Source organism: Anser cygnoides, chromosome Z (genome assembly GCF_040182565.1).
Source record: "Anser cygnoides isolate HZ-2024a breed goose chromosome Z, Taihu_goose_T2T_genome, whole genome shotgun sequence".
Lineage (NCBI taxonomy): Eukaryota > Metazoa > Chordata > Aves > Anseriformes > Anatidae > Anser > Anser cygnoides.
Genome location: NC_089912.1, coordinates 69,538,123 through 69,551,220, shown reverse-complemented (window position 1 = coordinate 69,551,220; position 13,098 = coordinate 69,538,123). Strand labels below are relative to the sequence as shown.

The 13,098-nt window shown below is 34.0% G+C and overlaps 1 protein-coding gene across 3 annotated transcripts in view; it reads left to right on the top strand.

Moving 5' to 3' along the window:
- FGF10 (fibroblast growth factor 10) overlaps nucleotides 1–9,560 on the top strand; it is a 66,972-nt gene extending 57,412 nt beyond the window's left edge. For all 3 annotated transcript variants that reach the window (XM_013181803.3, XM_013181804.3, XM_048054051.2), the window contains 2 exons: nucleotides 1,919–2,022; nucleotides 6,502–9,560. In XM_013181803.3, coding sequence (XP_013037257.1) covers nucleotides 1,919–2,022; nucleotides 6,502–6,699 — 302 coding nt within the window. In that variant the 3' untranslated portion in view covers nucleotides 6,700–9,560. The remainder of the gene's footprint in view (nucleotides 1–1,918; nucleotides 2,023–6,501) is intronic.
- The last annotated feature ends 3,538 nt before the right edge of the window (nucleotides 9,561–13,098 follow it).

Sequence of the window (13,098 nt, the reverse complement as noted above, 5' to 3'; positions counted from 1 at the left end):
TTTGGAGAGCTTTACTAGATCCTAGACCTCTTGTTGTTTATTGTTGCAGTTCTCATTGAAGTCTTTCTAATATGCAATCACTCTAGACCTTGTAGCTCTGGCCAGCCTACTGCTTCCTGTTAAATAAATACAAAGTCTCTGGTAATTACACTATAATTTACATATACTTTTATAAAAATTTAGGTAATTTATATAAATTCAGAATATATATATACTATATTTATATATATGTATGTAAGTATATTTAAAAATGCAGTCAGAAAAGTCCATCTCTTCTTTCGTGGCAATAAAAGGAAGTTTTTCCTGTTATATTGCCTAGGTTTATGTTTCTTTTATTTTTCATGTCCATAACCTATATCATCAGTTTTCTTCCTATTAAAAATCAGATATTGTTTTGTCATGCTTCATTCAAAGCCACTGTCTAGCTAACATCAAAGTTTCTATGTCAAGTCACAGAACAAGTAACAACCTCACTCATCTGTTAATCCTCACTTATACAGACCAGCAGAACAATGGCCATATAGCTTGACTTTTCCATTGTACCTAAAGCACCCATTATTAATATATATATATATATATACATATATGCAGTGAAGGAGCTTCCTACAAACCTCCACTGCAAACTAAACTGCACATGCTTACACAGTCTGCACAGACTGCATAGAGTTTTCATGGACAGAAAATCAGTATTTCCAGACAAAGCACTGAATTACAAGCTACACTGAGATTCAGTTGGTGTGTGGTTACCATAAGGAATCTTAAGTAAATAAAAAAAAAAAAAACATACAAATTTTCCAGTCTTTCTCTGCTCAGACAAAAAGTGTTGGACGTATTTAGGAGCAAATTATTGCAGACTCCTTTTCTTTAAGTAGTTGGCAACTCATCAATGTTGTTCCAGCTGATCTATTCATCATATTATTTGTTGGCTTCATGTAGGATGTTTTTTCTCTAAGATTTCCCAATACTTTTGGCCCTCCAGTAATTTCCCCAGTGGTAGCCCCTTTGTGACCTCCAAGTTAGATTTTTTTTTCCCACTACTACTACTTTAATATCAGTAAAAAGGTTGGAGTATACTACCTGGATAAACCATTTAGAAGATATTTGTTTGGAACTATATTTATCCTATATTAAAGCATATGCATTAAAACAACAGAGCCATCCAGTTGCTCTAGTAATAGCTGAAAATAGACCTCTGAAGCCACTTCCTATGCAAGTGGTACTAACTGCTAGTCCCAAATCAGTATGCTCTTGGACAGAAAATACAGAGATGAAAAGTTCTGTGTCCCATTACTGGCCCCTTGAGCCATCCAGTATCCCAGAAATAGTTTGTTTTAAAGAAAAAAAAAGAAAAGTAAAAAGTTAATCATATTTATTACAAACAGAGCAAAATGTTACAAAGAGAGCAAAATGTTTCTGATATCTGAAAGGCAAAGATAATGTGGCCGTTAGGGTTAGTCTTACTATATCCCAAAATGTCAACACTCTTGCCAAAAATGAATTTATCATCTCAGTGCAGCCAAGAGATTTAGTTTATCTAAATGTCCTACAAGGAATAAATAGTTTACCACTGGTTTTGAAGATTGGGATAAATCTGACATTCTATTGACATATGCTATAGATTTAATTTAATGCTGTGGTTCAGATGTCTCTTCTGATAAATTTTAGAGAAATCTGTACTAAGAAGAATGAAGCTGTTTCAGTATTTATGGGGTTTAAAATGCAGGGTTTGCAAAGGAAACATGTTAATTGAAACAATATTTGTGTATATTCTTGCAATGGTTTGGAGAATGTTACTGAAGTCTATTGGTCAGTTCGTTCTGAATATTAGAAGCTTAGTATTTTGGGGGGTTTATTGCTCTTTCTATAGTGAGAAAATCCTCTAATGAAGTGATTAAATAGTTGAATTTTTATTTTTTAGGCATATTGGAGATAACATCCGTTGAAATTGGAGTCGTGGCAGTTAAGTCCATTAAAAGCAACTATTATTTAGCCATGAACAAGAAAGGAAAAGTCTATGGCTCTGTAAGTACTTTTTTTACCTTCCAAACAGATGGCAGTAGTCAGTATATTTCCCTCTCTTACCTACTGAAAATCCCACTTGTCTGTGTATTACTACTAATTAGAGCTAAAATTAGCTGTTCATCAAAATTTCGCCCTCTGGTAAACCAGCAGCACCCCAGCCACAAGCTTCTTGTAGCTGGGATTTATTACGTTCATTGCTTCAGTCACATTTCTTACTAACTAGTGGCTGATTGAAAGGATCTACGAAATGTAATCTTTAAGGCTCTTTTTCCATATTTTTCACAGAATCACAGAATCATCTAGGTTGGAAGAAACCTCCAAGATCACCTAGTCCAACCTCTGACCTAACACTAACAAATCCTCCACTAAACCATATCACTAAGCTCTACATCTGAATGTCTTTTAAAGACCTCCAGGGATGGTGACTCAACCACGTCCCTGGGCAGCCCATTCCAATGCCTAACAACCCTTTCGGTAAAGAAGTTCTTCCTAATATCCAACCTAAACCTCCCCTGGCACAACTTTAGCCCATTCTGCCTCGTCCTGTCACCAGGCACATGGGAGAACAGACCAATCCCCACCTCGCTACAGCCTCCTTTAAGGTACCTGTAGAGTGCTATAAGGTCGCCCCTGAGCCTCCTCTTCTCCAGGCTGAACAATCCCAGCTCCCTCAGCCGCTCCTTGTAAGACTTGTTCTCCAGACCCCTCACCAGCTTCATCGCCCTTCTCTAGACTCGCTCGAGCACCTCCATGTCCTTCTTGTAGTGAGGGTCCCAAAACTGAACACAGTACTCGAGGTGCGGCCTCACCAGAGCCGAGTTTCTGCAGTACTGACACATAATTAGTGATTCTGAGGAAATAAAGTGTACTTAAAATGTTGTAAACTTCAGCTGATGGAGAAGGCACACCATATTATCAAAGTATGAGTGCTGAGAAGAAGATTTCTGGAGCAGTTAGCTATAAATTGACTATAGTAATTAACACATAAGCTTATAGACAGGACAAAGAGACAGGGATTTTGACTGAGAAGAATTTGGGTATCATCATTTGAAAATTGTACTATTTGCATTTCTGTAAGTTTGGGTTTACTGATATTTCCAGTTTAAAAAAAAAAAAAAAAGAAAGAAAGAAATTAAAATATAATAAAATAAATAAAATAAAATAAAATAAAATAAAATAAAAAAATAAAATAAAATAAAATAAAATAAAATAAAATAAAATAAAATAAAATAAAATAAAATAAAATAAAATAAAATAAAATAAAATAAAATAAAATAAAATAAAATAAAATAAAATAAAATAAAATAAAATAAAATAAAATAAAATAAAATAAAATAAAGAAAATAAAATAATAAATTCTTAATAGGAAGCAGTATAATCTAGAAATCTGACTACTAAATTCAAGTTTACACCCACACATCCACATGATGGCATAGACACCAGATTGTTCTGTTATTACATAACAGTTGGTTTGTAATTTTGCAACTTTTTATCCAGTTTGAACCCACATAAGTGTAAATTTAGTCATGTACAAAGGTGATGAGCCAATCTTCAGATTACTCTGGATTCAGAACATCCATAGGCTTTAAAGGGGTAACATAGTTAAGCCCACTTCTGCTGAAAACAATAAAGTATTGCCAGTCTGAGACTACCGATTGCATCAACTGAGACTCAAGGGGGTTGATGTCATTTGGCCCTTTTTTTCTAAGTAAGCATTTCTGTCGGGTGCATTTAGTTCATATAAACTTCATAAACTGTCTTCCCTTATCTGCACTGTTACTAGTCACTCCTAGTTTATGAGGTTACTTCTGACCTCCTCAGCTCCTGGACAGTGTTGAAGAATTGCATTAGGGACAGAAAGACCTGAACAGAGAAATTTTTCGTAAGCTCCCATAAATGTAGATTTTAAGTTATAAAATTACACTGGTGAGATATAACAATCAGTGGTCAGCCCTGCACCATTGAGAGCCATAAGGGTATACTGAGTGGCTGACAATGTTACCTTTTGTCAATTAAGCTCCGTTGCTTTATTGATCACAGGAATACTTCTGGACATAAGTGAATACATTAGCCTAAATCACTGTAGTCAATACACATCTTGGTTAATGTTGTTAACTTAGTCATTTGTGATGATCTGTCCCAAAACCTAAGATAAGGTTTCCTACCCAACTTGTTAGCCATTGCTGGTGCGGTAAGAGTTCATCCAACCCTACTGATACACAAAAGAAGGCAAAGCAGCTTTCTTGTACCATAGGTGGAAACTGCTGCCATAAGATTCAGTAATTCACAGTGTATTAGAAATAGTGTTGACAGGAGGATACGAATGAGGAAAGCTGTTTTTTCAATTCCAACTGAGATAATTTTTTCAATATTCACATCATAAAATCACAATATAATGACTTATCAAAACCTATTCCATAATACTTCAGAGATTTCAAGAATGCTTCTGTTATTATTTTTCCCATCCTCCTAAGACTTGCAGTTAGACTCATATTACTGCAGAGTGGCAGCTTGCAGATGGATATGAAAAACAGAACCAATAAAAATTTTAAAAACACTCTTAAGCATGTGCACAATAGACATTCATTCACCATACAGGTGCAGGGCTATACTGAAATTTGGTTGGAATGAACAAAGCAGTCCTGGGCTAACACTCAGACCCCTGCCAATAAGACTTCTTAGCCACTTCACAACATCATTTGTTCTCTCTGTATTATCTAAGAATAGGGGAAAAAAAAAAAAAAAGAAAAAACAAAGTTTGGATTCTAGTATGGTTCTACATCTGGAAGAACAAGTAAAGTAAGACTGTTTCTCTGTTTATCAAATATGTTACCATTTGACTAACAGGTTAGAGGAAGCCAAGGAAGACTCATTATTTGGTTTCTTTAACAAGTTAACATTATGTCAGATAGGAAAAATTACTGTGGTTTAGAACTATAATTGATAGTCACCTGCCTTCTTAATACCTTGACACAGGAAGTGGCAAATTACTACAGCAAGTAAAAGTTAAATGATCTGTATATTACCTTATGAATACAGGCAGCATTAATGGTTGTTTTGCATAGAGTTTTCTCCTGGCAGTGTATTCCCAACAGTTATTGTTCCACTAACTACTAATCCAAAAATTGAAGTGCATTTTGGGAGCCAAATTGTGTTTGCATATGTGTAATTGTGTTAAAACAAGCATTAAGTATGTGTTCTGTGGTCTTAAAAACAAGTAAAATGTTAATAAGACACCAGAAACTTCCTACTGTATTGAAGTACTGAACATTAAGTAGTTTAAAAAATCTAGTTTAAATTAATAGGAATAGAAAAAAATATGTATTTGCCCTGTGTTACTTTAAAAAAAATGAATTCAGCTAAATAATGTCTATTTTATTAATGCAGATACTTTCTATATATTTTTTTACCTGAATACCTACAGATTTTGGTCATAATCAAAAAATTCCTGAAATTATTATCCCATGAAAAATGTTTTATTATTCATACAAATTTGTTATCTTGTTCATAAACACCTTAAGAATGCTACATGTAATTAGTATATCATACTCTAAGATTCTAACATGCTTCTGTTTGAGCTGTACAACATCTTGTTTTTTTAAATGCAGAAACAACAGAATATCAATTTTTGGTTGATGTTTTAGTATGTTGTAAATTTTATACTTTCAAAAGCTTTCTATATGGAATATAAGTAATTTGATCTGGCTTTTTTATATGTAGTAATTACTTGTTTGTGAAAACAAGGCTTTCTTGTCTTTACTATAGAGAAGCAGATCCAAGTAAAAGCGCATTTAACATTATAGAAAAAAACAGTCTCTACTTGATTCCTCATGCTTGTATTTTTTATCCTTTATAGCAAACTGGCAGCTGGTTCTCCTTTAAAAATAGAAAACATTAATCCATGGTACCCTACCCAAAATTGCTCTGAATTTTACTGTGAATATCTTCTCAATAAGATATAGGCTCATATATGAATCATGCAGGCTCATACATGAATCTTTTTTTCAGGCCAAGCCCCTCTTCAAATCAGCAAGTAAACAGGCTTCACATCCATTCTATCAACAGTATGACAGTGATTTGCACCCACCCAAAAAAGCACTTTTTCATGGCCAATGTGGTGTAAAGGATCTTACTTTCAATACAAAGTAGGCCTGTGCCATTGTTTAACATATGGCATCAATAATCTGGTTCAAGATATTTAAGGGTTGTATTTGTTACAACTGAAATATGATGAATGATTCCAAGAGTACTACCTCATACTTTGAGTTTATTGTTGAGAATATGATTTAATATTGTTCCTGTATTCCAATACAGAGAAGTTGCATTTTCAACTCTGGCTGAATTATATCATTTTATTGCTATAATTATTGCTAATTTTTTTTTCACTTTTTGTAATCTAAGTGATGTTGTTTTAAATGCTATGGACTCAGTGAAATTTGTTTATTCTGAGTTGGTGTACTTGTTTTCTTCTTTTTACAGAAGGAGTTTAATAGTGATTGCAAATTGAAGGAAAGAATAGAAGAAAATGGATATAACACATATGCATCCTTAAATTGGAAGCACAATGGAAGGCAAATGTTTGTGGCTCTGAATGGAAGGGGAGCCACAAAGAGAGGACAGAAAACAAGAAGGAAAAACACTTCAGCTCACTTTCTTCCAATGGTAGTAATGTCATAGATGAAGGAACTATATTATCAATTCAGTTGAAACAAAAGCTCTTACGTCAAGCATAATTTGTAGTCCTCTCGAAGAGTAAATGCAAAGAAATAGCGCAGATATCTGCTTGTTTGAAAAGAGCAGGGGAAACCTCTGAAGGTTTTGAACTCATTGCTGGCAGATCAATATTTACTTATATTTAGTTCAGTGTCATATCTTAAAATCAAGATACAAGCTGGATGAAATGGGATGGAAGTTATTGCCAGCGTGAACAATTTGATTATTTTTTTTTAATCTCTGCGACGGAATTTAAGGGATGAGAGACAATCTATTGAATGATCTTCATGGGGAAAGTTATTTATGGAATACTAACTTGTATCAAAGACCTTAATTGCTCTTTCAAGCCTAATGATCCAATGAACAGTTAGACACACAAGCATTTACTGGAAGCACTTGGGTCATATGTACAAGCAAAGATGTTTCTGGAGACGCCCTGTGGAAGAACGGATAGGATTAAGGAATATAAGCAAAGTAGTGTAAAACTATTCTAACAAAACAGATAGTACGGTTTGCTTGTATGTTCTAACTTCATTTCTTTTTATTTCTCTCTAAGTTATTTATTTAATAGGATGTTAAATATCTTTTTGGTTTGAAATGTTTTCCTCATTTGCTTGTTGTTTTCCCTTTTTCTCAGTACTTTACACAGAGGTTGATAAGTTCAAGTGTCAAAACCTCATAAGTACACTGAGAATAAGTAATGGACATGGCTTTAAAGGCAGAATTTAATGTGTATAATCCATTTTTTTTTTCTTAAACTGTCTTGCACTTAAGCAAAAAGACCAAACAAGCAGTGCTTGAATTTATGGTATTGGGTGTCTATGTTGGAGAGGTTTTTTTACTTCTCAACACTCAAGAACAAACTTCAAGAAATACTTTGTTCAAAAGGTCTTTCTGCTGTTTTTAAATTGAGAGGAGGGGCCACCTCTGTACTTGGGTGTCAATGCATCGGTGTGTATATATGTCTGACTTGGATTTCAATGGGGATCAAAGATGCATTGCAATCAGTGAGAAACTTTGCGGCAAGCATTGGGCTGGAACCTAGATGTGGACAGCCCAGTTAAAATCACTGAGACTGCACATATTAAAAGTAAAGAGTATGTAATTCCCAAGTGTAAAATTTGGTCTCTGAAAGGTAAGTAAGAAGGCAACACAGTCCTGCACTCCTTATTCAGTTAATATGCCCATTCAGCACATTTGTCCTTGTTACCAGCTTGTAGAATCACAGGCATATACTGGGAGCAATACCTAAATAAGGACTGAGGGATAGGGGATTCAAAATCATGCTCATGCATTTATCAGAGACTATTACTCACATGTATATTATATATGAGAGCCAACCAAAAAGCTGTGCTGGTATCCAGCTTTAGCATGCCTTTCATATCCATCATAGTAACTGAAGGCTCAAAATGCATAATATCCAGCACATTTTTATAAAGTGTTACTAGTCCCATGGCTTAACTTGAGCAACTGCAGTATAACAAAGTTAAGCATGATATGAAGTCTGTTCAATTAAAGGTACATAAGGTTTGTTTTATGTTTTGCTTTACTCTGTAATTTTAGAGAGCTCTGGATAGCTCACCAATATAACCATATTGAGATTCATTTTGTTAGAGCAGATAAATAGAAAACAGTACATCAAACAATTTGTACCACTGTCTTCACATTGTATTCCACTAAATAAATAAATAAGCCTTTGCAGTGTCTGTAGTAAGAAACAAAAGTAGTATAATATTATTTTGTTCTAAATACTTTAAGTGATAACTATGAGATTATATTGATGCTGCAGTTTTGTCTTCAATATTTCTTGTTGTGAAAAAGTTGGTTTTATTTTTATTGTTTGGAAACTGTATTTTGGTACAAAGGAGAGCCTTGCTTAATGTGTCTTTTTGAGAATGTTTAACCTCTAAAAAGTCTGGTGTTGGAGTCTTCTATAACTTATTTAAGTCAATGTTTAACCAGCACTTCAATCTTAACCTGTTATTTAAATATTAGCTTTTTTTTTTTTAAAGCAAAACAATAATAGCCTTCCCATAAAAAAAAAAAAAAAATGGTCAGATTGTATTTCCTGTCCTTAAATAAAGTCAATTGTTTTAAAACCAGAAAGTCATTTGAGACAAAACGTTTTAGCCGATAGCTAACATTACATTTCATGGAACTTTATCTCCAGCTTGCTTCTTCACAAATGTGACTTTTCTAGAAAGGGAAATAATAATTTCAGATTTTAAATGTACATGCAGATGATCAGCAAACTTAACTACCATAGTAGAAGTGAGGTTTTGTTGTTTAAAATTTGTAATCAATAATTAATACTGACAAGGCATAATGGACCACCCACAGTGAACATTCAGTGTTAGCCTGGGCAATTGCAGTATTGGCTGACCACTTAAAGAACATTTAGGGTACAAATGAGGTTCTCTTTTTACAGAATTACCTAGTTTACTTGGTCAGGGAAGGGATTATGCATAAGCTTTATCATAGTACTCAAAACACTATGCTGCTCAGAGGCCAAAATCAGAAAATATCACTTTTCCAAAGTGAGTCAGGAGCCATTTATGACATGAATAGTTGTTTCTGAGAATTAACCAAAGCAAAATGACCTTGAAGGAATCAATGATTCCTGCATTATTAACATACTGTAATACCCACTGTGGTGGAAGCAAACTGCAGACACTCTAGAGTATCACAGTTCTTCAACCATAAGCTCTGTTTTCTGTCAACATAACAGACTCCTGAGCAAAAGGAAAACAGGGGAGGATTTAAAAAGAAAACAAAAACAAAAATTACTGAGCAACAATGTATAGCATGTTATATTTAAATAAAAATAATAAAATCTGGGGAATAGAGAATAAGAGTATTGTCCTTGTTTGTTTTATTAACCTGAAGTGATATTGCACAATTAAAAATAAAAAGGGAAAAGGTCTGTTGTACTACAGGATGTGGTTTGGTGCTGTATAGCCCCAAAACAAAACAAAACTCGCTAGAACATTTGTAAAGTTTCTTTAATTTTTTGCATGTGTGAGTCAGCTATCTCCACACTAATAACAACCAAATGCTTTAGATTCTTCCCTTAAGTATTCAGATCCACCTAGTTTATACAGTGGAAAAAGTAATGAATTTAAAGCAAGCACCTTTAATGAAAGAATGAAGGGTTTTAGGAAGAACATGTACTTACATTTTTAAAGTAAACTTCAGAGATAGAAAAGTAGTCACATTTTATACAAGATTTCATTCAAGACATTTTATGTTATAAAGTTCACTAGAGGTTAGTAAGCTTTAATAATATAAGTGTATGAGTACGTTATAATTCATGTCCCTGCTGAAACTGATTGTCTCTATTCCTACGGTCCTAACTGCTTCAATCCACAAGCTACTTGAGGAAGACATTGCCTATTTTAAAGAGTCATTATTAACCCTCTTAAATTAGATTTGTGAATCTGAATTCATTCTCCTTATTCTCTGTTGAGCTGGAGAAAGAAGAGCACAACACAACACACAAACACATTCTGATGCAGCTAGTCGGTGTATGATTACTGACGGTGTTTTCAGAAAAAGCTCATCGAGTGAAACAATTCCAGTGCAACTGCAAGTAACAGACAAACACATGCAAAAGGTTATGTTTCCCATCACGTTATGTGCAAAAAAAAAAAAAAAAAATGAATAAGAAAAATTAGTTTACTTCATACCTATCAGATTAAAATTCATAGTTATGTCTACCTACTCAAAATATTTGAACCTCATGTTTAACTATATGGAGCTTTCTCAGACTATGTTGGGATTAACTATTTGGGACTACCATTTTCTAATAAAGCACAGTGCTAATATGCTAATGTTGACATCAGAAATACATGTCCATTGTCCACATATGAGGTTATACACATCTCAATACCAGAAAACAACAACAACAACACAGGAAGTATCTTAGTGTATAGTTCTATGTGAAATATTTAGGAAATTGATGGTGTATGGACAGTATACTGCAGTGAAAAAACAGGGCCTATCATTACATCAAAGGTCAGACTCTGATGATGATTATCTTCAGATAATGTAGTAAATGAAGAATCAAAATACTACAGCTTCTTTATTACTGCTGCAAGTATAATGTGTGTTCATCTTCAGTATAGCTATTCATCCAAGCTCAAGATGTACGCTATTCCACCATCTAAATTACTATGGCTCCATTTAAATGATGCTATAGTTATTTTATTATTATTATTATTATTATTATTTTTATGATGAAACTGTTTTTTTTAGTTGGTAAAAGAACTTCATTAACTCTTTTCTCTGTTAACAGTCTTCAGAGAAGTCTGGGAAAAGATCAAACACTCATCTACAATTTAATCTGCAATTTTGTCTAGCTATAAACAACTGAAAAACAGATTGCCTTCAGTGAATGACATGCAGGAACTTGTGTTATTAAAATATGGCAGTCGCAAAATATTCTCCCTGATTCATTTATTCATGTTTTTCCTGATGCCCAGCTAATTTATATACTTTCTGCATTAGAAATAGTCAAGTCTCATATTGTTCCCGCATTTCCAAAATTTATGCCACAAAACTGTATAAGCACTTCAGCCTTCTCTTTGCTCTCTTTTCTTTTTAACGAGTTGAGACAGCACCCAGAGTAGGATCTGTCTTATCAAGAACCCACACATACAATTTAACATTCTTTCAAATTGTAGTGGACCAATCCATTCAGAACAATCAAAATGTTTTGAGAACGGTCTTCTAGTATCAGATACAATTAAGTGCCTGAAAAAGCCTAGCTTTTTTATACTTAATTACAGGAACAGTAGAATTTTGTAAAAAACTTAGTAAGTACCTTCTGTATAGTAGGGCCAACGGACTGGGATCTTTCAAGCAACACTTCTAACAAACCGGAACAAATGAAGGTATTAGGTATAAATTAAAAACACAACATAAATGTTCCCATTGGACATTTTAAATTTTGCACTAAAAATGTGAAAATATAGATTCTTTGTGCCACAGCTCTAAAAACATACTTTTCATTAAATCTTTTTGAAAAATACTGTTTTCAGTTTGCTCTAATGTTACTATAGGCAGTATATATCTTGTCCAATTGTTGTATGGTAGTTTTCTATGATTTCCCCCTTATTTTACGTCATGACACCCCCAAGCAACAAGATGCATAAATGCTTCGCTGAGGGATTACTGATGTTTGTGGTACTCTGTCATTAGCAGTACAAACTTAAGATGCTCATTTTTGGTTCCATGTAAAAGATGATACAGAGATCTGGTGATGCTATTTTGTTTTGTTAACCTTTGGCTCCTCTGAAAAAAAATCCATATATTTAACAGTAAACATGCAAATACCAATTCAAAAGTTAAATATGCTTTGCAAGAATAGCTTGGCTTTTCTAACAACCACCATGCACAAGGTATGTTGCAAATTAAAATGTATTTTGCTACTGCTTTCCCTTTTTATGTTCACTCGAAATCAGAACAGAAGAAAAAAATGTTGTTATTTACAGTCTTCATTGTTTTTCTTAACTGGCAGTAAATACATGTCCTATTTTGGTCTTTGACTAGATCTTATTTTGGTGATGAAATAGAACAGAGATACCAGCAATCCTGAAGGGTCATCCTCTGTCTCCTCGTTATGATCAGCCAGTTTGACTTACTAAGTTCTACTGGTAGACCATAGAGTTCATGTTCACTTAAATATGGATTAAGCTAAAAGACTCCAGCTTTAGAAGAGATATGGCTCTGCTTATTCTATTAAATGAGTACTGTATCCTTTGCCTGACAGAGATGGAAAAGATTTAATTTATTCATCTGTTTAACTGATTGTTTGTTAAATGCTCTGAGGTGAACGATGAAGTGTGAGCAAAAAGTCTTGCTGATAGTACATTTCTGTGGTAGTTGGGGGGTGCAGTGAGAAGATGCTGTGTCAGGAAAATTAAAGTACGTTGACACAAAACCCTGCGGGAAGGTTCAGCCTATATTCATACTGAAAGCCATCATCAAGTTGTAAAGGAATGGCTGGGCCTCTGGAATGAGGAAGTTAGCTATCCACAAATAAGTAACCTCTCCTCTCTGCTGACTGCTCTAGTGTCATAACCATCTTCCACAAGTGAAGTCACAACAAACTTGACTCTGATTATGTGTATAGATGTAAAATATGAGGCAAATTCTACTTAGAATCTGAAAATGACAACAGCTGAGCTTAAGTCACCTGTGGTAATGAGTTTCTTCCCCATTACTCTGTTAACATATTCCTTGAGCCTGACTCCTGACACAAATACAGTTCTTCATTGCACTTGAAATGCAATACAGCATGAGATCTTATGTATATCAAGTACTAAGGACAAAAATTCATTTATGGGAAAAAAAAATCAAGTG